The following is a 25233-nucleotide window of genomic DNA, read 5'->3' as shown; positions in this document are numbered from 1 at the left end:
TAAGCCTGAAGGGCACCCAGGGGCAGATCATGTTTGTCTCTGATTCTGAGAGCCCTGGGGATGCTCTGTTTCTGGAATCACTGGTTCCTCCCAGTGCTCTCTGCTCTGGAGGGGATGGACTGGAAGCACAGTGGAGGGGAAACCCAGCCTTAGCCCAGAAGTTATCTTTACACATAGCCAGTCAGAAGTGTTTGAATCTGGAAATGTGACTCCCTACCAGAGTGGGATGTAATTCAACATCCATCTTGTCTCTTACTCCTCCGAGTCTTCTCCTCTCCAACATTCACTGGAGTTTCCAGCAGCTCTACAAGAGAAGCTGGGCAGGAAGTTGAGGTCCAAAGTGGGGATGGATGAACCTAGCCAAGATGTCTAAACAAGCTAGGGAGAGAGCCAGGCCAAGGGCCCTATACTTTTAAGTTCAGTCTGAGTGTTTCTTGTCTGGATAGAGCTTTTGTTCTCTTCTTAGGTCCTACTGATTCACACACTCATTCAGTACAAGGTATGGAACACCAACCACAGGCTGGGGTGGGGAGCTTCAGGGCCCTGCCCTCGAGGAGCTCACCTTCTGGTAAGAAAGACAACACTGACAAAAAGCTCTTACTGAAGAGGACTGAATAGGACCAACAATCCCAGAGAGATGCAGGCCTCACCTGCAGCAGAGGCAAAGGAGAGATTGTGGTCTGCTTCAGGAGTGGGAGGGGGAAGCAGGGGAAGACCTCCAGAGGAAGGGCCAAGGATCCAGCTGGGCTGGATTTCAGCTTAGGCATGGTGCCTGTGGGTTCGGGGGGGTAACTGATAAGAGCATTCCAGGCGCCTGGAGTTATGAACCCTTCTTTTCGAGATCTGAGTGCTTTGACGTTCATTGTCTCATTTCATGTTCGAAACAATTGTGGGAAGACATTACAAATATTAGAAGATACTGAAAATAGTAAGATCCCAATTTTAGAGACGGGAAACAGACTCTAAAGTGGAGTGGCCAAGACTACAAACAGAATTAAGAAGAGCAAGTGTCCCGATTCCAACCAGAGGTGGGGCTTTGTGCACTCACCTCCTGGCTCCCTAACCTGAGCCCCTCTCGGTTCCGCAGCCCGCTTCTCCTCTCTCTCCCTGACATCTCATCCTTCCCCACCCGAAAGTTCCCCCTAAAGCCTAACTGGGTCCGTCCTCCTGCACTCTGGGCGCCGCGGGGAGTCAGGGGTTAAAACCCGTGGCCCGGGTGGCTCCTTCCCCCTCCCCAGCCCCCTCGCCTCCTCTCGGCGCCGCGCCTGGAGCGTCCGTCCCAGAGACCCGCACGAGAGAGGAGGGGGGAAAGTGGGCCTGTTTCTCGGGTGGCCAATCCACCGAGCCCGTGGTGCCCCAGAGGAGGCGCCAGCGCTAGGCCAGCGCCAGGCCGGGGCTGCCTGCTTCCCGCGGCAAAGTACAAATGCGCCCGAGCGCGGCGCCTGGCGCCCTTGGCGTGCACAGCCGGCCTGCGCGCAGCCTCCCCCCGCGGCCGCCGCGCCGCCGCCGCCGGTACCGCCGCCCCGCCGGGCCCCAGGACCCCACGGCCCGACCCAGAGCCCACCGAGCAGGGGGCGCCGGTGACTTCTAGCCCGCGCGCCCGGAACAGCTCGCCGGTCCCTCGCGCCTCGCCCAGCGCTGCGCGCTGGGCAGACTCCTGTGCTCTCCCGTCTTTCTTCTCCACCCTTCCCACTCACCTTCTCCCTTGCTTTAATCGCTTTTCCCTCCTGCATACCTTCCTCAATCTCTCCATCTCTTTCCCTCGTTCTCTTTCCACCTTTCTCTTATTCCCACCTTGGACCTCCTCTATCCTCACCATCTGCTTGACCCTTCTCAGACTCTCCACCGGAGCAGCCACCCTCCCTGGGTCTGTGGATTGCTTTGTGCCCCTGTGCCTCAGTGTCCCCCGCTCATTTCACTTTCTCCCGACTCCCTTCCCGGCTCAATGCCTGGCGGCCTGGCCCTGGGGGAAGGAAGGATGGTTCCCGAGGTAAGGGTTCTCTCCTCCTTGCTGGGACTCGCGCTGCTCTGGTTCCCCTTGGACTCCCAAGCTCGAGCCCGTAAGTAGCAGGGTGGGTGTGCTGGGTGGGCAGAAGAGGGATGCCATCCCTGGGATGTGCGGGAAGGTTCCAGGACCTGGTACCCCAGCCTGTTCTGACAGTCATCCAGGGAGCACCTGTGCTGGGAGGGTGGAGATTCCTCTGCAGACCAGTGTCGGCTGATGAGTCTGGGAGACTGAGGGGAACTTGGCAAGACTCAGAGCCAAGGAGGCTGCTGCCATGGACCTGAGGATGAGGGAACCCAGGGCAGTGGAAAAGGTGGAAGAGAATACAGGGCACTGTGCTTTTTTTTTTTTTTTTTTGGAGGGCACATGCTTATTCCTAGTAGAGAGCTGGGTATGTTTGGCTGCAAGGGTGTGATGCAGATGAAGAGGCTATTGCATTTAAAGAGAGCCAGTGGAAAGAAAGAAGAGCCAACTAGGATAACCTTCCCATTCCTTTTCTCTTTTGATCCTCACAGCACTCCCAGGAGGTGGGTTTTATCATTTGCATTTCACAGATGAGAAAACTTAGACTGAGAGAAGAAACTTGCTCAAGTTTAGAGAGCTAGCGAGCCGTCCAAAGCCAGAACTCTCCAATTCCAAATCCTATGCTTTCTTTCCCTCCCCACAGCACCTGGAGGGAACCCTGATTTGGAGTTGTGAGACTCTGGGAGGCAGCAGGGCACAGTGAAATAGATGAGGGTCTTCACTATCCCAGATCTGCTGAGTATCAGCCAGTAGGAGGCAGGCATGGAGGGCATTTCTCTGAGCCTAATCTATAAAATAGGAGTGAAAATCCCAAGACTGTTGGGAGGATTAGATTCAAGAAAACATGTAAAGCAGCTAGCACCAGCAACTGGCTGGTGCATGGTAGGTTCTTGAAAAATATCAATTCCCTAATTCATGCTTTTCCACTTGGACATAGTGTAACCTCAAACAGTTTATACAACCTCCCTGAACCTCAGTTTCCTCAGTGTTTCCACGATAGGCTGGTGAACCTCCGCTCTACCCTCTGCCAATCTCTTGGAACGCTTTGAGCATGGAAAACAAAACCAAAGAGTGTCTTAAAAAGAAGGAAGGAGCTTAGTTCAAACCTTGACTTATACTCAAAGAAGAAACTGAAGCCCAGGAGGGGCAGTGACTCACTCCAGGCTGCTGAGGGCAAAACCTGGGATGAAGACCCCAGTTTCCCAGCCTAGAGCTCTTCCCACCCCACAGCTCAGCTCCCCCATCTGCCTTCTTTTGCACGTGACTTTCTGGAGCCAGCAGTGCTGGATTTTGTTTTATTCTTGTCTCTGCTCATGAGGGCAGGCTGTATGTCTGGTCATCTCTGGGCTGCCAGCAGTGTGAGACTCACAGAAGTCCTTAGTAACAAGTCCTGAAGAGAGACCAGTGTTGGGTTCAAATCCTGGCTCTGCCCCTTAGTAGCTGTGTGACTCATAAGTGACAACTTCTCTGAGCCTCAGTTTCTGCATCTGTCTGCCACATATTCACCTGGAACCCAAAGGCTTCTTGGATTAAAGAAGGTGACTGCGTGAATGTGCCCAGCACAATGCCTCCTACTCAGTAAAAGTCTCCTTCCCCTCCTTGAGCCCGGGAGGTTTCCTCCTAACAGCTTCCTGTTGTTTCTTAAAAGAGACTTAGCACAGGATGCCCTCCATGCCAGCCTCCCTTCCACTTGGCACATCACTCTTAACCCCCAAGGCTTTTCTCCATATACCATTGCCCTGGATGCATCTTAGAAAGATGTCCTGGAATCAGATCTTTATGCAGATTGCTCATGACCCACTCATACCCCTCCTCCTTGCCTCCCATAGCCTGTCAGCCCTCTGCAGCTCTGCTCAGGTCATACCTTTGCAAGCAAACTCTCCCTGTCACCTGACCCACTCTGATCTCCCCTCCTCTGCCCTCCACTGGCCTTTGGACCCATATTTCTCAGAAGGTGCTGCCTGTATTCCATCTCCCCTTGTCTGGAGCCTAGCTCCTGACATGCAAGAAAAACCTCAGAGCAGAATTGTTGAGTTAAGGTGAGGTGGACTAGTAGTCAGAGGGGTGTGTTAAGATCCTGGAGTGTCAGAGCTGGAAGAACCTTTGAAAATCATCTGCTTCTACCCTTCAATGTACCAATCCTTATAGTTAAACTGAAGCCCAGAAAGGGGGAGTAACTTGCCCAAAGTCACACATCAAATTTATTAAAGAAAAGAACAGAGGCCTGGATCCTAATCTCTAATTTGTCGCTTGTTGGTTGTGTGAATTAGGACAAATCACTTCCCTTCTCTGAGCCTCACTTTGTATAATGCTAACAATCTATGAATCTAGAAACAATCCTATAGTCATTTTCCAAGGTCCTATTTGAAGATCTCTTATAAAGGTCCTCATCTTAGTTTAGTCAGTTTAGTTAGTAAGATGTCAGGCCTGTTGTAGGTAAGGAGTCTCCTGGTGACATCTTAGGTGCTTTCAGAAATGTAGCCAACAGATGGAAATTCTCAAGCCCTCCTGGTGTCTGACTCTTGAGGTGGCCCAGTCGTGCAAAATGCCAAGGGCCTGTGAACATGTGTGGCAGCCTGTTCCTCAGTTAAAGTACAAGGTTATTCAAACAAAGGTTGTTCTATCCTTGGCTCTATTTCCAGCCACAGATTGAGCCCTGATCTCAGCCCAGACTGAGTCTCAACTCCAGCCACAGGTCAAGCCCTAATCCTCAAATGCTACCATAGATCAAACCCAATTCCACTCTTGGCTAGAGCCCTTACCCAGGGCGGGTCCCTGACCAGTGCTGATCTCAGTCCCAGGCTGCGATGCATGCAAGCATGATGTCGACTGCTTTGGACACTCATCCCCCAATGCCTCTGTGGAATGAGAATCTGCCTAGAATCTCAGATCCCTCTCCAGTGATTGATTTGTCCAATGTCAGCTCCTCTTCCTTGTGCTCTTCCCTTACTGATTGCCCCTTGCCCCTTTTAAGGTGCCCAGCATGCTTCTGCTTTCTCTTCTTTCCCTACATCCAATTCTGATTGCAGGAGAGAGTCAGTTACTAGGTAAAAACATCGGCCCCTCTATTCTATCTCCAAGGGTTGTGTATACTATGGGAATCTAAGTTTTTTTTTTTTTCTCCAGGTGACAAAATCCCACACCCCAGAAGCAGAGATGGGGTGGGAAGGGAGCTCCTGTAATATGATGTGGTACAGAGGGTAAACTTGGAATCAGAAGTTCAGGGTTCTAGCCCTGGCTCTCCCACCAATTCCAACCATGACCCAGGCCAGTTGCCCTTCTTTGCCCCTGAGTTTTCTCAGCTGTAAGGCATGAGATGGTTGGGAGTCTAATAGATTATCATTGAGAACCATTTCAGCTTTAACATCCCGTGATTCTAAGACTCTAAAATCCAAAGATTCTGTTGCCTTGATTATGAGTCCACTCTGACTTTTGGAAAAGGGAGTTGGGGGAGTGTGGGTATGCAGCCTGGTACTCCTGCCCTGCCAGGGAGGAGTGAACAGACAGACCCTCAGACACCAACAGAAAATGCCTAGAGGGCCTGGGACAGTGGATATAGAGGAAGATATGCCAGTGGGGACCCTTCCCTGCTGTTCAGCTTAGTCATATACCCATCCACCTGTCCAGATGTACATGAAGGTGTAGGGGGGCACCTGAGGGAAAGCTGGACATCTGGCTCCAGTCAGGCCCCTCTTCAGGTCTATCTGGAAGGTTCTGCACTTCCTCTCTCCCACCAGTAGAGGTCTCTGTCTCACTCACTCGCTTGCAGGCTGCTGAGCTGGAGCCGGGCAGCAGCTGTGCAGTTGCTCCAGCTGTTGCACCTGTTCCAGGACTGGCCTCTCAAGTTCCCCCAGCCGCCGGCCACGGCGCCAGGCTCTGGGAGAGAGACCTTGAATCCCTTGGACTCCCAAAGAAAAGGACTGGCATGTAAGCAGTGCCCCTGGGAGCTGCACTGCAAAGATCACTGCAGGCATTCCCCTGCCTCTGGGCAGGATCCCACCCCAGAGAAGCCTGTTCCATACTCTTCTTCTGTTACCCATTTTTGTAGTCAAGATTTTTTGTGTGTGTCTCACCTGAATCCTTTTGTTTGCAATCTAAAGTCATTTCTTCTGGTCCTGTCCCTTTGGGGATGGGTGTTTCTATAAGCAGCCCTCACCTACCCAGATCCGAAGACTGGCATTGGAGTTTGTGCTGGCAAAAATCAATGACCTTAGACAAGTTCCAGTCCTCTCTGGGACTCAGTGTCCACTTCTGTAAAATAGAGGATTGGATATCATCTCTCGGTCCCTAACTTCTAAGATTCTGTGAATCTAAGTGCGTATGTCTAATCGACATCAAGGCAGAATAGAACGTAAACAGTCTCTTCTCTGCCCTCTGACCCTTGCCAGGCAACAGAGCAACTTTTCCTGGTTTGATGACTCTCTCCTTTGAGGTCCTTCTAGGCTCCCAAACATCTGTCATGTGCCAGATAAGAATTCAGGTTCAGAGAAGTGAGGGCCTTTTCCCTAGATTGCACAGCTCCGCCACTGAAGAGCCGAGGTTTGCTTCTGATTCCCTTAGGAGGCCTCTGCCTTCGGGTGCCAGTGCCCAGAGCACAGCTTATGTCTTAGAGGGGAGCAAGTTTGTTTGTGTGAAAAGGGGACTATAAATGAATAAAGTATGGCTGTGTGGGCATGAGGGAAAAAATGTAAACATTCTCACATTCCCACGCAGCCTGGCTCGCTCAGGTTTCCTGAGTTCCTGCAGGCTGGGGACAGGCCAGCCACAGTTCCAGTCCCAGCTCCACCTGGGGCCATTTCCAGAGGTATCCAGCCTCTCCTGCAGCCCAGAAGCTTTTTTCTGGTTGTCTTTTCTGCTTCCTATTGGAAGAATTCCCAGTCCTGACTGGCCCCCTAAGAGTCCTTTATCATAACACGGGAGTTTTAAGGCAGACTGTGGGATGACCTTGGATGAGACAGTTCAGGAATTTTGACTTACATGTGAAGATCATGGAATCGCTCATCCTCATACCTGCCCAGGCTCCTGACCTTTCTGTACACAGTGTTTGGTTTGGTGGGTAGTTTGGGAGTTCAGATGACAGGAGCTAGAAAAGGGAGCTCAAACTAATTCCTGTTAGGTGGCAAGGTCAAAGTGCTGAGAGGGATTTCATTTTCCTATTGCAGAATGAAGTTCTCTTTTTGTTAAAGCAGGAGGTTTCCAGGATTAAGGACCATCAATCACTTCCTCTTCTGGATCCTCCCCTCTCTGTTAACTCCATTCTTTCACCGTACATTCATTCATCAAGCACTAACTCTGCGTAGGCTCTTCGTAGACCACTGGAGATACAAAAATGAATGAGATCTGGTCCTTGCTCTCAAGAAGCTCACAGTTTAGTAAGGAAGAAGAACCCATTCAATAAGTACTTCTAATCCAGCCTGATGAGAGTTGTGATGGAGGGCTGAACTCACTTCTGTGGGAGCCTCGAGGAAGGACTGACCAATGGCCTAGAAGGTTGGGGCAGCTTCACAGGGTGGCACCTAAACAGGCTTTGGAAGAACATGGAGTTGGTCAAACATTGGAGATGGGGAATCACATTTCCAGGCAGAGGAAACAGCATGTGCAAAGGCACAGAAGCATGAAGGAGCATGGGTGGGGGTGGGGGAGAGAGAGAAATTTAGCAAGAAGAGGTAAGACTGAAAAGAGGGCTACTGCAGAGAGTTATGCTGGGAAAGCTGGTGGGAGCCTGCTCATGACAGGCTGGGGTGACTTGATAACACTGTAACAGACACCAGAGTCTGTCTAGTAAATATCGCTGCCCTGAATTCAGATTACATCAACTAAATCCAGTCACGTTAAGTCAGTGTCAAGCAAGGTAAAGAGCTTCAGCTGTGGTCTATCCAAGTGGATGCTTCCTGCGGAAAGAAGGGCTAGCACCTAGCAGGCCCAGCCAACTTCTGTGGCCTGTGTGAACCACGGTCAGCCCCATTCCTGTGCCTTTGCATGCAGCTTCTGCTCTGCACATCTCTACTTTGTTAACTCCTTCACAGGCATCTTTTCAGGGAAGCCGTCCCTGAGGACCTTTTGCTTCCACTATTACAGCATTTGTCAAACTGTTTGTATTATATCTGTCTTCTCCATTAGACTATGAGCTCCTTGTAGGTGAGGACTGGTGTCTTATTTAATCAGGTACCAGGCCCATGGACATGTATGACCTGATATACAAAATGCTCAATAAATGAATAGCAGGAACAAATGGTACCATTACTAATGATAATAAGATATCAAAACTAATAATAACATTTACTGCCTACTGTGCGAAAAGCCCCACATTCACCTGGTTATGCAGGCCTGAAACCTGAATCGCATCCTTGACTGCTCCTTCACCCTGTCCGCCCATATCTAGTCTGTCTGAAAGCCTACCCACTGTACCTACCAAAAGTTCCTCAGATCTGTACTCCTACCCATCAGCACTGCTTCCACCTTGGGCCAGGCCAGCATTATCTCAAAACAGATGACTGTCGCAGCCTCCCCTCTCCTCTCTCTGCCTCTAGTCTTGCCCTCCAATCCATTCTCCATTCCTGCAGCCACAGTGATGATTCTAAAATGCAAACCTGACCAGGGGCATACAGATGAATGCCTTTCTGTGGCTTTCCTTTGCCCTTGGGGCACTCAAGGCCCTTTGTGAACCTCTGCCTCTTTCTCTAGCCTGACCTCTGGCCTCTCACCCCTGCCCTCCCATTCTCTCCTTCAACCTTTCTGATCACTGTCATCTCTGTATGCCAGCCCGAGATCTGTGTAGACAGAGGTGGTGTTGAGGGAATCTAGCTTGTGAATGAGGCTCGAAAAGTGCAGGGAACCAGAGGAAACAGGGTTGGTGAGGCTGAAACCTGGGAGATTTGACCTTAGTGGCAGGTACCATGATATCTGTGCCCTAATAGGTACCTGGGGGCTTCCTATAGAATTCTGGGAGTAAAAGGAAGACTATGAGAAACAGAGTGTTAGGGAAGTTTGGGGTCAGCACCCAGATCTGCTTTTTGTCTGTTTGTTTTTAACTTACACTTAATTGAACATCTAATATGTGGAAGGCATTAGGCATATTACATATATTATTTGATTTAATTCTGCAATAACCCCCCAAAGGTAGACATTATTTCTAATCCCACTTAACAGATATGGAAACTGAGGCTTGGAATGTTTAAATAGCTTATCTGAAAGCAGGCTGCAGATAAAAGCCAAATCCAATTTGAACCCCAGCATATCTGATTCCAAAGCCAGGGATTTTGGACTATTTACACATGTGCACTGAGTGAGGGGTTTTGAGGGGCATGAAACCTGTCCCACTTTAATTCTTCTCTGTCTAAAACCTGGAACAGGGCCAACTGTCCTCCTCAAACAAAAACTTCCTGCACTAATGTCTTTTTCCTGGGTTAGACATCACTGCCAGGGGCCATTGACTCCTAAAGTCCCAAGAGAGGGTGAAGCTGGCCCCCGAGTTAGAGACAGAGAGAGACGATGGGTGGGGTGAGATATGGTGGGGCGAGGGGAGAGAGGAAGCAGGGCAGGCCTAGGGCCAGGGCTGGGGTGGGAATGACCCAGAGGACCAGAGGCAGTGGATGGGAAGGGAGGGGGTGTGAGAGACAAACCCTGTCTCCTTCTCCCTGTCACTCAGGATCGGCCCCGCTGGCTGCCTGAACCTCATCCTAGCCCACCTTGGAGACCCTGAGAACCTAGGCATATGGCACCATCAACATGCCCTGAATCATGGAAGCTTAAAATGAACAACTCTTAGAACTACAACATCATACAACTCTAGAAGCTTCATTTTATAATGCAGTATAGGCTCTTAGAAACCTGGAATTCTCAAATCTTGAATCTTAGAAACCTAGAGCCTTGGAGTCTTAGAATTTTGAGATCATGGCTTCATAAACTATCTGTGCAGAAAAGCTTTGAAGATCAAAGTTCATCCCCGGCCCTTATTTTTCAGATGGGAAACTGAGGCTCAGAGAAGGAAAGAAAGTGTCTTCCTCAACGTCACACAGTGAATTTGTGGCACAAGGAACCAGAGCTCCTTCCACCAGCCATGTGCAAGGATGGGGCGAGTGCCAGGACTATGGGGATGGGGCAGCCTGCGGTCCTGGCAGCTCCTCCTCCTGCCTGGTTTTGGCATGGCCTCAGGCACTCACCTCCCTAGAAGAGGGAGCTCCAGGCAATGCCACCCTCCCTTGTGACTCTGACCTTGGAACCTTGCGGGGTATAGTGGGGTGGGGATTGTGGTTCCTGGGGTTGAGGGACAGCTAGCCAGGCCCCCCACACTCTCAGCTTCTGCCAGGTCGGTCGGTAGGGGGCAGGGGCTCCTGGCCTGGGCAGGGGATGAGACATTCTGTCTGTTTTCATGATCTGAGCAGGCGGGGAGGGGTTGGTGGTGCCAGCTGGCACAGGGGCCAGGCTACAGGGCCGCCCCAAGGAAGCTGGGACAGGGTTTCTTCAGCAGTGAGGCTGAGACCTAAGGCCACGGTAGTGTTGCAATCGCCTCCTTCCCTGGTCCGGGGAGGAGACTGAGGAAGAAAGACATTATTCAGTCCTTGGAGAGTTGGGCTGGCTCTGACAAGCACCCCAGCTGGGCCTGTGTCCCGCCCTCTCTGCCAGCGGAGGCTGAGAGATAAACACAGCTCATTTGATACGGGCCAGGCCAGCCGGGCCAGGCCAGCCGGGGCCTTGCTGGGAACGGGATCTGCTGTCTGATCCCCCCTCTACTTTGGGGGGTTGGGATGGAGGTGGGGAGGGAACTAAGCTATGGTCCCCAGTGGCCGTTGAAGCACAGACTCTGAAGGCATCATGACCATGGCCTCAAATCTTTGCTCTGGGAGGCCCAAGAGGCAGAAGCAGTGCAGGGAGCCAGAGGGTGGCTGGTCTCAGCTTCTCACAAAGGAAACTTTCGAAGGTTAGGAACAGCCCTTAGCTCCTGTCCTCTGAGCTGTGTGCGGGGGGCTGCACTCCAGCCCACCCCAACACTGAGGGAATTCCTGCCTCGTGGGTGAACTGCCCCCGCTACTGTACCACTTTAAGTGCGTTGCGATTCTGCAAGTTAAAATGTCTAAGAATGATTCAGAAAGTGTGAAGGTCTAGACAGTGTGTAGGAGGAGGCATGAAAGGCAACCTCTAGATTCTAGGCCAACCGGGGACCAAGAGAAAAAAAATAAGGAATGGGGTATGGTGGTCAGTGTGGCCTAGAGAAGGAACCTCTAGGCCCTGATTTTGGGCAAAAAGCCATAGTGGGTGAGGTGTGCTGAAAAGAGTTCTGCTTGGGAACCTGGAGTCCTAGGTTCAAATTAATAGCTGGGTGGCCACAGGCAAGTCACTCAGTCTCTGTGATCCTTGGTTTTCTCATCTAGTTTTCTCACAATCATGGGAACAGTCCCAATGACTCTAAAACTGACCAGATCCTCTTGAATCATGAACAGATGGTGAGGTCCATCTTGCAGGGTCATTGTTACCATAATTATCATAATAATAGCATTCAACTAAGTGTCAGGAATTGGGCTAAGTAAGCACTATCCAAGCATTATCCAATTTAATCCCCAAAACATTGATGTTAATAAGATAATTAAGTAATTTACATAAAGGGAATATTATCAAAAAATGTTGGTTCCTTTCTCTAAATTTCCACCTCATTTAGTTTAACAACATCTTTATGGACATTTACCTTGTGCTGGGCCTCCCAGTTTCTCCCTCTAAAAGGGCTTAGATTATTCTTCAGATAATGGAGAGTTTTTTGTAGGAATGATGGCATCCCCTCTGGGTTGTAAAAATCACCAGGTACCTGTGTGGAGGAGGGTTGGCAGGGACATGGCCAGGTAGAAGGGTGGGGCAAGGGGACCTTAGTGCCTGACTCAGCCCTGACCTGGGGCTAAGTGGTGAACTGGTGACAGGTCAGGAGTGTTCTAGAGAGTTTGAAAGACTGAGCAATTGACTGGAGGTGAGAGAGAGGTGGAGGTTTCAGGAAAGCAGGATTGCAGGAGAGAGAGCTAACCCACATAATGAAACAAACTGTTTCAATCATTTTTAGAAGCATTCATCTACATATTGAAAACTGATATGCAGATTACAAAAATAATCCATTGATATGCAGTCATAGTACCAATGACTATATTTAGGGATATTTAAAAGTCAGCTTTCTAACAACCTTTCGCTAGGCAACACTTTGTTTTCCCAATTCAGACACTTTCCTCAGAGCTCACTGAGATATGAGGACACAGTGTAGTATGAGAGCAGGAAAGCTGCTGTCAGTGGCATTATTCAAAAGGTAGGTCACAGGGCCCAGAGAAGGTGTGTGTGTGTGTGTATGGAGGCAGGGGAGCAGCAGAGGGCAAGGGAGAAGAAGGTGCAGAAATGTAGTAAATAAATAAGCAAAATGGGACAAAGGAAAAGGAAGCAAGTTTAATTATGAGGGCAGAAAGAGCACTGCACTGTGAGTCAGGAGACTTCGGCTGCCATACCTGCTTGATAACTGACTTGCTGTGTGTCCTTAGAGGTATAGTTTACCGTCTCTGGGCCTCAGATTATACATCTAATCATAATAACTAACATTTATACCACAATCTAAATCTGTAAAGCACTTTCACTGCTTGACTCCTAATCACTCTGTGAGAGAAGTGTTAAGGTTCAGAGAGGGTCAGTGACATATCCAAAGTCACACAGTAAGTGTGTGGTCAAGCTGATTTTCAAACTCTGGCCCCCTGACTAGGAGAGCACATCCCATGGATTCTCTTTTGCCTGAGTCGTCCAGATGACATCCTTCCTAGAGCCAGAAAGAGGGAGGGATGAGGCAGGGACTTTGGGCTGGAGTCTCCTAGAACTGACAAAGCACTGGTTGGTTTGCCAGGCCCAGACATGTTCTGCCTTTTCCATGGAAAGAGATATTCCCCTGGCGAGAGCTGGCACCCCTACCTGGAGCCACAGGGCCTGATGTACTGCCTGCGCTGCACTTGCTCTGAGGTAGGTTCCTCTGGCCACCTGGCCACCTGTGACAAGTACATCTGAGAGACCTCTAGAGAAGGCACCCCAGAAGGAGGGAGGACAGCCTGATTCTGGGGGTGAGGAGCACTCTGGAACCAGGTCCCCTAGAATAGTGCTCTGTCAGCAGCAACTGAGGGACCAGGGGCCACATCACTTCACTACTGAGTACCTAATACGTAGGCATACCCGGGCCTCCCATCTCTCATCCAGCCTTCTTTCCTGCTGCTGCCAGCCTCCCTGTGCTCATGCAGCAGAAGACAGAGCCTTTCTGACCTGACCTCCTAATCCTTCCTTTCCTTGTGCTATCTCTTCCAGCCTCCTCTCTTGCCCCCCCTGCCTTAGGATGCATTCTCCCAAGGCTACTGGTCCAAATATTTATACTTTGAGGCTTCGCCCAAATGCCACCTCCACAAGGAACCTTATTTGATCCCTTACCTGGAAGTATTTTCTTCTGGGAGGCCATGTAAGTCTCTCTGTCCCTTTCTCCTGATCACTGTTGGCCAGGTAAAATGCTTATCTGTATCTATCAGTCACTGCCCCTCCCTGATGGAGCCCTGGAAGCAGGTCTTCCTGAGCACTCACTCATGCCCAGTTCAGGGTCTTGCAGAAGGATGTACAAACTGGGGCAGAGACCAGATCTTTTTATTTGCCTGTCTCCTCCCAGCCCACCCCAACCCAGCACCCTTCACAGGGCCTGGTACAGTCAACTAGGTGGAATAAATGAGACCCTCATGTGGTCCAGAACTCCCAAGACAAGTATGGAGTTAGAGGATGGGGAAGAAGGGAGACTTGAACCCCCTTGGCCCTGGATCAGCTGCCTCGGGTCCAGCCCCATTGGCATGAAGTCCATAGCTCTCTCTGTCCAGGTGCTGGTGCTTAGGGGAAGGGTACCTAACTCCTAGCTGGAGCCAGCCCCTTAGCCCCTCTCCCTGCACAAAGCCAAGGGAAGAATGCGGAAGACCTGTGAGAGCCTGTCTTGTTAAAACAATACTCAGGGTGGGAGCAGAGAAGAGCTTTTAATGAAACACTGGGAGCTGGAGGGGGCAGGGGCCAGCCCCTCTCCTGACTCTGACCACTAAGGTCTCACTCCTCTGGATGTCCTTTCCTCTGATTTCCCCACTGCTTCTACTGTGTTGGCCCCAGGAAGAACCTGATGCCAATGGGGGCATAACCCCCCATCCCTGCCTCCCCTTGGTTTTCCTTAGCACATCTGAGGTCAATCAGCCTTTTCAAAGAGAACTTTATGAAATATAGCCAAAAACAGGAAGGAAACCATAACAGAAAATTCCAGACATATCATGCGGTCCAGTTGACCAAGTCCAAGTTTTGTGATCCAGTGAAGCTAATTCATTTCTCCCTCCCCAGAGTTCACACATACAGTTTCCTCAGCTCGAGGAGCTATAGCCGACATCCTCCAAATACACCCCAAAACCCTCCACTTCTCCCCATCCCCGCTCCCCCTAATCTAAGCCACCTCCTTCTCTCACCCGGGCTGCTACACGAGCAACCCACAGGGTCTCCTCGTACCCCTTTCTAATGTGTCCACCAGAGAGCAGCTAGAAGGATCTTTTCTGAGCATGAAACTAATCATGTCATTCCAGCAGCATCTAAAACCCTCCAACAGCTTTTCGTTGAACCTAAAGTAAAATTCAAATCGCCTGCTGCGGGCTTTACACGATCTGATTTCTGCCTTATTCTACAACCTCATTTCCTCCCTGGGCCAACACTTCAAACTCATTTCTACTTGTTCTTCTACCCAGAATGTTCTTCCCCGAGATCTTCCCAGGAATGATTCCTTCTCATCTTGCAGTTCACAACATAATGTTACCTCCTTATGAGGCTTTCTCTACAGCTGTTTCTAAAATAGCCCAATCTTGTTAACACAATCACGTTACTCTGTTTTACTCCTATTATAAATGTAACATCTGACATGATCTTGTTCCTACTTGTTTATTTTTTATAGTCTGCCTCCCCCTGCTAGGAGGTAAGCTCCGTGAGAGCAGAACCCTTGTCTCTTACTCACTGCTATGGCCCGAGTGCTCAGAAGAAGACCTGGCACCCAGCTGTCCTGCAGTAAATATTGAGTGAATGACTGAGTCCCTGCCCCATCCACCAAACACAGCTCAGCATCACGGGAAGTACACAGACACTAGACAGTGTTTTCCTGCTGTGTGATCTTAGGCAACTTCACCCCTCAGTGGCTCTCTTCTCCTTTTGAAAGTGTGGATAATAATGCCCACCTCTAGGACTGTTTAGATGAAGTGAGATGATACATTTTCATATAACACAGAGCCCTTGCCTAGAGCAACCCAATAAATGGTAGTTATGACTTTCCTGAGAGGCACCCTTTGGCTGCAAGGCCTCTCGCCTTGCCCCCTGCCCTTTCGCCCCCTAGCCTGTCTTCACCTTACTTCCTGCTGCATGTCGCTGTTCTCCAGCCCTTGGTTCCTTCAAGGCCAGAATCCAGAGAGAGATTCTAACTCTTCTGACAACACTCCACCCTAGGGTCTAATCTAAGGGGTCAGTTCACTCTCTGGACATCTATTAAGGATCCCTGTGTGCCTCAAGAAGGCCCCTTTTGGGGCTCAGGTCAATTCTGTGGATTCTAGGATGTCCTGATTAGTCCTTGTGATCACTCCTGGCCATCTTGGGAAGCAGTGACCCCAGCGGGACTAAGGCCTGGTCCAGGGTTCTCCATGGGGCAGGAGGCTGTCTCTGAGGGAAGTGTGGCTGGGGCACTCAAGTGGGCAAGGGAGCTGGAAACACACCTGGCAACTTCTAAGTTTAATCAAAGCCAGCGCCATTTGTTTAAGAGGGAGACCACCTCTCCCTCCCCTCCTGGCTCTCATTCATTTGCTTGTTTGTTCATTCAAACTTCAGCAGGCACTTGCTTGGAGCAAGACCCTGTGCTGACAGTTCAGAGACAAATAGACTGAGGTTTGGTCCTTGTTCTTGGGAATTCACAGTTGAATAGAAGAGACAGATATAATGGCTCGTGATAGCAGAAGGGAGAGGAAGGTGTGGGATGCCTGGGACAGGCTGACAAACTTCCTGGAGAGCTGGAAAAACCTCCAGTGGTGGCCTCTCCTTCCAGCTCCTCTGTTTCTGCACATCTCTCTGTGAATGTTTCTCTTCCCCTTCTCTTTCATTTGCTGTACTTGAAAAAGCCTAAGAACTTCGGGCCCCTCCTTCTCTGGTGCCAATTCTAAGGCTTTGTGCAGGGTCACTCACATCTCCTAGAGGTTTAGGGGGCAGATCACCAAGCCCTGAGTCTTCTCCACATCCTGTTTCTAGCCATGTTCCCATCCCTATCCCCTGCCCTCCAGTGTCACACTCCTCTCTTAAGCCACGAGGCTCAGGTCCAGAAGTAAAGGAACAAAACCCCTGAGTTAAAATAGCATAATCAAGATCATGCTGAAATAACCCAAGTCTTTTACTTGTATTTCTCAAACACCACAAAGGGACAAATCCAGTGCAAATCCAGGCACACAGTGCCCCCCTCCATGGTAGGGGAGGGACACAATTGGAGAGCCACACAACTGAGCAGGGGAAGGGGAGAGACTGGACACATGGAGTTAATCACTTTTATCCCATTGCAGGCTTAAAACGAGGACAGTGCCCCACAGTTAGGGTGGAGGGTGGTTTCGGGAGGGGACAGTGGAAGGCAACAGCTCTTTGGAAGTAGGACTGACCCCTGTGTCCCCTTCAGAGTGCCCATGTGAGTTGTTACCGCCTCCACTGCCCGCCTGTCCACTGCCCTGAGCCCGTGACCGAGCCGCAGCAGTGCTGTCCCCGGTGTGTGGGTAAGTAGCCTCACTCCTCCCCTTGTGCCAGCCTCCCACCTGCTCACTGACCCTTATCCCACTCCTGACACAGCCTCCAGCTGAAGGAGACCCCTGGAACAAGAGCACAGTTTCTAGATCAGAGCTATTGTGACACCCAGGTGCTCAGGGGAAGACATCCTCCATGGATCCCCAAGGAAGGCAGGGGCAGCAAAAAACTTCTCATTCTTAAGTAGCTGTGCTTGCTAGGAGGGAATGTGGGAAATAGCTGAAGAAAACGGGTGCGCTTGGCCTGCTGACAGCCCACATGGGCTCCAATCTCCCAAGGGAATGGACATGCCCTGTGTAAGTGGAGGTGAGTCAGCAGGGAGGCTCTGCAGGGTGACCCTAGGATTACTGTCCTGGGATTGGGAATGACCGAAGGAGTGGGAGTACAGATACTCTTAGATTCCTCCCAGTCCTGCGGTTCAGGGAGCTGTGTGTCCTGATGCTAAATGTCCATGATTTTGAGATTCTACTAAGAGCCTCTGAGACTGGGATTCTAGCAAGCAGAGGTAAGGGAAAGGAGAGGTGAGGTGGTCTGAGAAGAACCTGGCATAAGCAATTGGCAAATGAGAGGTGGCCAGTGGGAAAGCCAACCTAGAAGGCAGGGAGCAGTTGAGAGGAGAATCCATGTTTGGGCACCAAGAAGGTGATGAAGGGAGGGAAGCTCCAGACTCTGGAACCATGGCTCTGGAGACCCGTGTGGAGTATGTATGCAGAGGCGCTCATTTTCCAAGTGGGACCCCAGTAGGAATCTCACCATGGCTCCAGCTTGGGTCCTAGAGATTCTGGCTCTGGGTTCCCCAGGGAAACAGAGGCTCTGTGCTTCATCCTGCCCAGTGACGGGCATCCTGCCTCCTCCCCAGCTGAGGCTGACTCCAGGAGTCCTGACCACTCCTTGCTGACTGTGCCTTGGCTCAGGCCCCTTCTTCCTCACATGTTCCTTACTTCCTCTCTCTTTCTGGGACCTGCCCCTCTGCGTGTTCCTCAAGACAGCTCAGCCATCAGCCCTTCAGGAAGCCTTCCCTGACCACCCTCCATGGCTGAGTTAGGGGCTCCTCCTAACTTCTGTTCTTCTATTTGCCCTACTACTGTACTGGTGTCACCGCTTGTGGCCTGTCTCTCTACCCAGTTAGACTGTCAGTTTCTTGATGGGAAGGGCTAAGCCTTATTCACACTCCACTCCCAACATGTAGCACGGTGCCTGGTGCAGAGAAGGTGCTTAGTAAAGGTGTCCTGAAAGAATGAATGGTTCCCCCTTGGACCCAAGGCTTACCTACCTACCCAAACTGGCTAATTGGCAGGGGATGGGGAGGGGGCTCTGGTGGCCAGGGAATGACAGGACTTATACCAAGGACAGTCCAGATCACACCAGCTAACTCTACTTTTGTTCAGTGCTGTATCCCCAGCACCTAGAGCAGTGCCTGGCACTAGGAGGTGCTCCATGGATGCTCACTGAATGTTGGATGAACTAATGCAGGTCCCCATTCATTACTCATAGGGCTCGGTGGAGCTGAGGCTTCTGACCTTAACTTCTCACTCCAAACAGGGCCAGCTCTGAAACCGACAGGCTAAAGGGCCATGGGAGGGAGGGACGTGGTCAGACGTAGGTGTTGGAGGACCTCTTGATTCACTGATATGAGGGCTGGCTGGGAAGGCTGAGGCCAGAGCTCAGTTTAAAGGACAACATGGGATAATATACAAAAAGTTCAGTAAAGTGGCCCAGTTAATTCTGGCAAAGCTCTTAGATCCACATGACCCCTCATTTTCTTCCTCCTCCCACCTTTCCCCACTTGCAGAACCTCACACCCCCTCTGGGCTCCGGGCTCCCCCAAGGTCCTGCCAGCACAACGGGACCATGTACCAACATGGAGAGATCTTCAGCGCCCATGAGCTGCTCCCTTCCCGCCTGCCCAACCAGTGTGTCCTCTGCAGCTGCACCGTAAGACCTTCTACTTCCCTTTTGCACGGGCCTTTTGTCTGGGCCTGCAGAGCACCGTGGTGTGGACTATGGGGAACTGTTACCTTGGTCAAAGGAGAATGAGAGTGAATGGGCTTAGGGAGAAGGGAACATCTGGGGTTTGATACATCCTGCCTTTCTCTGGGCTTCTGCAGCCTCCTGAGCTGCCTTGTCACCTGGCAGTGATATTTGCCATTACTGTGGCCCCCAGTAGACTCCTTGAGTGGAGGGGACATACTCAGTTCATTTCTGTATCCTCCACTGCTCCCAGCTCAGAGCCTGGCACACAGATGTCTACGATGATTGTTGAATGAATGAATGAGTGAATGGTCAATTATCAATCCTCAGGCAAAGAGACAGGACCAGATGGTTTGTAGCGAGTGGAATTTAATCTGAAGCTGCTTAAACTCCCCTGCTGTGGTCAGAGTTGTGCTGAGGGACACACAGGGCTGACTCAGTAGTGTTATCAGGGGACACAGACTGAAGCCAAACAGAGCCTGATCTGGAAATTCTCCCCCTCCTCCTTGCGGGTGTTCTAGGCATGGCCTTTGGCTTGTCATCCTCACCCATGGGCTTAGCAAATCTGTGCATTGGTGGAAGAAACTCCTGCCCTCCTAATTTCTCTAATACCTGACCATCAAACTTCTCTGGGCCTCAGTTCCTCTGAGTGAGTAAGGGAGTCTGACCAAGTGATCTCCAAGGTCCTCTCTGTTTAAAATAATAATCTGACTCAGCAGCGATGAGGGTAAGAGGCTTAGACTAGGTATCAGACACCCATGTTGTAGGTCCAGCTCTGCCATGGTCCCCTGTGTGACCTTGAAAGAGTCACCTCTCTCGGCCTGCCTCCCATCTTCTCAGTGAGAGGATCCCATCACTCTGAGAACCTGAATTTTAAGGTATCTGTGCTGCAAAGCCAACAACTTACAATAACAATGACCATTTAGAAATCAACCTGGAGAATAGTTATTTTTGCAGGGCCTGGGCCTCTTGCAGTGAAATAGTACCCTGTACCTACTAGGAAATGTCTTACATTTATATACAGCATCCCAATGGCCCCGAGAGAAGGATATCACTATTCATACAGTTTAGATAAGAAAACAGAGGCTCAGCACAATTAAGCAATTTGCCTAAGGTCACACAGCTAGTTAGGCAGCAGAGCCAGAATTCAGACCCAGGGCCACGTGATTCCAAAACCCACATTTCTTTACCTGCATTGTGTCACCTCCTATGAAGGGAGGAGGGACTGGATAACGAGGAGGCTGTGGGAAGAGACAGAACTGACAGTGGTGGAGTGGTGAGAGCATTCTTATGATTCCTTGTCCCGTCTCCCTGATACTTGGGTCTCCCCTTTTTTCTCATACCTGTTTACCTGGGACTGGTTTGACTTCTGGCCTCATCTGAAGGATCAGAATCCTTACTTCTGAGATTCCCTGGAAAAGGAGAAGGGAGAAGACTTAAGACAGTATCACTTCCTCCCCGGTACACATTGTGCCTTGCAGTTTAAAAAGGGTTTTCATAACCATTCCCGCATTTGATTTTACAACCCAGATGGGAGTGCCCCTGTTTCACAGAGGAGTAAACTGAGGCCTGGAGAAGAGAAGTGAGGCCAAAGGTCATCTGGCCTCCCAACTCCAAGAAGGCCCTTTCCCCTGTAGTCTTGCCTTTCCAAGCTGGGTCCTGAAGTTGGGAACCTAGGGTTTTTAGTAAGAGCAAGATGAGCCCAAGGTGTCACCCACCCATCCCCCTCCTTTATGCTGGGCTCCCTGTTCTAGGCCAGGGGACAGGGACATTGATTGCAGTATGAAAAGCCTGAAGGCAGGGTTCTAGTCTGTTCTTCTGGGCTGTGTCTCTGACTTCAGAGGGTCCAGGCCCCTCCCCAGTCCCTCCCTCATCTATAGGATGGCAGAATCCCACCTCATTGACTTGTGGTAAGAGCCTAGGGAGAGACTCGGTATGGAAACGCTTTAGAAGCTGAAGGATGACTGTTACCTCAAGGCCTGGAGTGGGAGTGGGGAGGGTACAGGGACCCCCACTCTGAGCTGGCTGGGCCTGGCCAAGGATGCTCTGCTGCTCCCTCCCTCCCTACCTCAGAGGAGACCTCAAGGCCATTGGCCCCAGGGCAGGGGCTCTCCCAGCCCCAAGGTGCAGGTCCTCATCAGAGCTCATCTCCCAGCTCCTGTTTGCTCTGACTGTCAGGAGGGCCAGATCTACTGCGGCCTCATGACCTGCCCGGAACCTGGCTGCCCTGCACCCCTCCCTCTGCCCGCCTCCTGCTGTCAGGCCTGCAAAGGTGAGTCTTTCACTAGAGGTGGCAGTGCCCACACCCCCACCCCAGGGACATAGTCATGGGCTATTGGGTGGGGGGTGCAGGGGGAGGACTCAGGGTTCACCTGCATGCAGCAGACCATTCCTTCCCCAGGGTGGCAGCTTAGCTGCACCCCCCAGAAAGCTGAGCCTGTGCCAGAGGCTGATGTGCATAATTTTTTAATTGTAATCCCAGGGAGCAGGAAGGAGGGGAAGGGAGAGTGAAGCAGGGAGGAGGGAAAAACAATGCAGGTATGTGGGGGAGCTGGCCTTGGCCTGATACTGATATCAAGTGTGACCTATTGCTCTAAGTCATCTTCCACATCTCAGAAATGTCTGAAGGTGACAGAGGAAAGGGAAGAGTTTGTCCACCAGCCACCAACTCCCATTGGCCAAAGGTTCACCCCACCAAGGGTAATTCCCTCAAGCTCCCTGTCCATGCTGGGCCGCCCTTGGGAGCGGGAGGCAGGAGTGGGGTGGGGTAAGAAGTGGGGGTGGAGACATGGAGGAGGCCTGACAAGAGGGCATAGGCTGGCAGGCTGAGTCTGAGGGAAGTCCGGCAATGGAGGGACTGCTGCTTAATGCCTGCCACAAGGCGACAACATCCCTGCAATCAGATGAGGTGGAGAGGATCAGAAGAGGCACAGGAGAGGGGTCTGTACAGGCAGGGATCACCTGTCCTTCTGTCCTCCTCATGGCAGAGCTGGGCACAGGCCTGGGCTAAGAGCACCTGTGTCAAGCAGAATCCAGGTAGAATCTCTGGACAGAACAGAGAAAGGCAACAAACACATCAGCTAATGCAGGGCAAGCAGCTTGGGCAGAATGAAGTGCACAGGTGGTAGGACTGTTCCCTGTGGGCTGGGGTAGTCCAGGAAAACTTCCTGGAGGAGGCAGGACTCAGGGAGGGGTGTTCTCCACTGTAGACCGCTTCCCCAATGCTGGCATTGTTGGAAGGGCACTGGACCAGGGGCCAAGTGACTGGACACAAGTGACTCATTTAGTCCTGGTTTTTCAAGCTAGTTCCTACAGATTCTTTCTTCTCTCTGGGCCTCAGCTGTGCTGTGTGTGCACTGAGAGTTTGGCCTCGGTGACTTCTAAAGAACAGTCTGATTCCAGCATCCTGGGTCTTTGAATCCAAATTGTATGTGAAGTAGGGGTGATAGGGAGGGACTACCATTCAGGGATTTAGGAAGCCACAGGACTCCAAAGGGTTTTGGGTACTGGAACCCCAGGGAGTAGGTGAAGGAGGAGTCCTAGGCTGTTGCAGCTGTATGATCAGAGGGACCAAAAAGGGTAACCACCATAAGTATATAGTATAGACCAAGTCTGGTGACTTCAGGTGTGGCTGGCAGAGGCTGCCCAGGGGACTGCAGCTCAGCAGGCCATGGGGGTGGCATTCGGGACCCTTGGGCCATCCATGATGGCCACTGAACAAGCTGCTTTGGCCCAGCCAAGCGGTTCAGTCTTAATGGTGACCAGAAGACCAATGTGGGAAAACTGAGGCAGCGACCCAGTTGTAGGGACTTCATCAACCCAAGGGTGAGGAGAGGCTGTAATGAGAAGTGGGAATGAGTCCCCACTGGGGCAAAGGGACCTACCAGGGCTTGGTGGCTGCAGAAGTTGCACCAGGCCTGGAAGGGGCAGAGCCTAAAGGTAGAGACCTCCATGGCTCTGCCAGCAAGGCTGAGGAGGAAGCGGCTGACCTGACTTCCCTTTGGGTTTCCAGATGGGTCCAGTGAGAAATCAGCTGAAGAGGATGCCACGCAATCACATCGTGGGGTGGTGAGTGCACAGCTTTATAGACAAGGCGGGGAGAGGTGGCAAGGGGGCTGGTGTCCAGGGCCTAAATCCCATGACTCCAGAGCAGGTAATACCAGTTATTGTCTTCATTTCTCATTTGTCCCTTGGGTCGGCTCCATTAGCGCCCACCACGTTCCAGACCTTCTCCTTAAACGTCTATCACAGCTCCCACTGTGGCTGGTAGGCCAGGAGGGGTCTGGGAAAAAATACCACCCAGGGCAGGGGCAGGCCCCTACTTCCCGATCTCTCTCCTGGGAAACTCTGACACCGTTCCATGCAGAGTCTGTGTCTGTCCTTATTCAGGCTGCCTCTGGGCAGTATATTCCCCAAGGGAGTTGCCTGACTTGAGCCAACCTTTCCCATCCAGCTTCTGAGGTACCAGTCTTTGGGGCCACCTCTCGGTTGCTGGCTCCATCTTGGCCCCTCTCGATCTTGGTCTAGAGTTAGGGGAGGCGAAACTACCCAGCTCTCCCTGTTTGGAAAGGAAAGAGGTGGAAGAAGGGGCTCATACGCTAACACACGAACCTGTCCAACATCTGTGCTGTGTCTACAATGTGAACAGCGCCACCTGCTCTTTCAACCTGGGTCACCTGGACCGTGGGGAACTGGAGGTCAGGATCCCCTTCCCAGAGGCTCCCCAGGGGTCTGAACTAATGAGCTCTCCCTTCTCCTCCACCAGCTCATCCTCCCTTCCCAGGCTGGGTCTTGGGCCATGGGACCTGACCTGCCATCCCCCTTCCTCCCTGTCCTCTCCATAGGAGGAAACTAAGTGAAACCCACCAGGTTTAGTTCAGGCTTAGCTACTTACGACTTGCTGGATGATGTGGGCAAGTCACCATTTGGGGGCTGGGCTCTTCAATTCTCATTTGCCTCTGTTCCACTTGACAAGCATTTCCTGGGAGCCTCCTATGGGCCTGGCTCTGTGCGGGGGTCTGGGACACAGCATCCACTCTGGGAGCTCTTGTGAGCTCAGTCCAGCCATCGAAGGACTGACTCAGAGACTGTACAGGCAGGAGAGGGCTGCAGAAGAAGGCATGTGAGTGACTCTGTGTCAGAGAGCAGTTGATAAGCTCTGCCCCTTGCCCCCAGCCCACTTTCTCCTCTCCCACGGCCTGGAGCTCCCAACTCCTAATCTCTGGGCTGGGAAGCTCCTGCCCACTTGTGCTGCCTTCACACACACCCTTTGCTCTATCAGCCCTCCCAAGACCTGATCTAGAGGGGTGGGGCTGTGGGATTTTGGATTCCAGGGGCTCAGGAAAGGGGGTCCCCAAGACCCATCATCTCTGGACAGGACCTGCTCTTAGTCTGGCCCTGTGGGATTCTGGGGCCCGATAGGATCTTCAGAAGGCATCCCCTTCCCCATCACCTAAATCTTCTCAAAGAAGAATTTCCTGACTCTCATCTTCACTACATTCTCATCTTCTATTTCTTAAATATTAAGTTCTCCAGGTCCCCGATCACTTCAGCACCCTCTGCCCAGCTTAGCTCCAAGGCTCTGACTCTGCCTGCCTGAGGAGGGCTTGGTGGAGGCCAGATTTCCAAACCACTATCCTCTGAGCGTTTTCAAAGATCTATTGTCTGGGAATGTCTTCAGCCCCATCCAGATCTTTCTATCCAGAGCTGGTGCCATCTCTTCCCTGGGCAGTTGTGCTCAGTCATGAGAGGCATCCTCGGGCCTCTCCCTGCAGCCTCTGTCTTGCTGCTCCTCCCCTGGCAATGGCCCATCAATGGTCGTCATCCTTCCTGCCCTTTGCAGAGGCATTCCCAGGATCTGTGTTCAGGGGACGACGGGAGAAGGAGAGGCCTGGGCACCCCAACCCCCACTGGCCCCAGCTCCCCTCTGGGCTTCATCCCTCGCCACTTCCGACCAAAGGAGGCTGGCAGCACAACAGTCAAGATTGTCCTGAAGGAGAAACACAAGAAAGGTGGGGACTGGAGCCTCTGCTCACCCCTGAGGTGGGAAAGGGGGGGCCCTGACTGCTCCCTCCTCCCATCCCTGTTTCCCCACCCAGTGGTTCCCTCATCTCAACTTGGCCATAAGCTTGCAGACTCATAGAATGTCAGGTCTAAACCCCTTTTTGACAGATGAGGACACTGAGGTTCAGAGTATTGAGCTAGAGACAGAACTAGTCATGGAACCAGGACTACAGGTCACACAACAGTATTTTTCTGAGCACCTGCCATGTCTTTGCTGGGAATTGAGGGGCACAGAACAGAGAGATGAAAATGGTCCCTGTCCTCAAGGGGCTCAAAGACCAGGAGGGGAGACAGATAAATACATCCAATTATTATAATATAAGGAAGTGGTGGGGGAAAGTTTT

General features: G+C 51.5%; 1 protein-coding gene across 2 annotated transcripts in view; it reads left to right on the top strand.

The window, feature by feature from the left end:
• Positions 1-1694: 1694 nt before the first annotated feature.
• CHRDL2 (chordin like 2) overlaps positions 1695-25233 on the top strand; it is a 32282-nt gene continuing 8743 nt past the window's right edge. For both annotated transcript variants that reach the window (XM_031460327.2, XM_010989560.3), the window contains exons 1-7: positions 1695-2060; positions 12891-13003; positions 16734-16827; positions 18648-18790; positions 21005-21098; positions 22839-22894; positions 24669-24837. In XM_031460327.2, the coding sequence (XP_031316187.2) occupies positions 1946-2060; positions 12891-13003; positions 16734-16827; positions 18648-18790; positions 21005-21098; positions 22839-22894; positions 24669-24837 (784 nt within the window). In that variant the 5' untranslated portion in view covers positions 1695-1945. The remainder of the gene's footprint in view (positions 2061-12890; positions 13004-16733; positions 16828-18647; positions 18791-21004; positions 21099-22838; positions 22895-24668; positions 24838-25233) is intronic.

The sequence above is a fragment of the Camelus dromedarius genome, chromosome 12 (assembly GCF_036321535.1).
Source record: "Camelus dromedarius isolate mCamDro1 chromosome 12, mCamDro1.pat, whole genome shotgun sequence".
Taxonomy (NCBI): domain Eukaryota; kingdom Metazoa; phylum Chordata; class Mammalia; order Artiodactyla; family Camelidae; genus Camelus; species Camelus dromedarius.
Note: the sequence above shows the minus strand (reverse complement) of the source record. Positions and strands in the feature narration are given on the sequence as shown.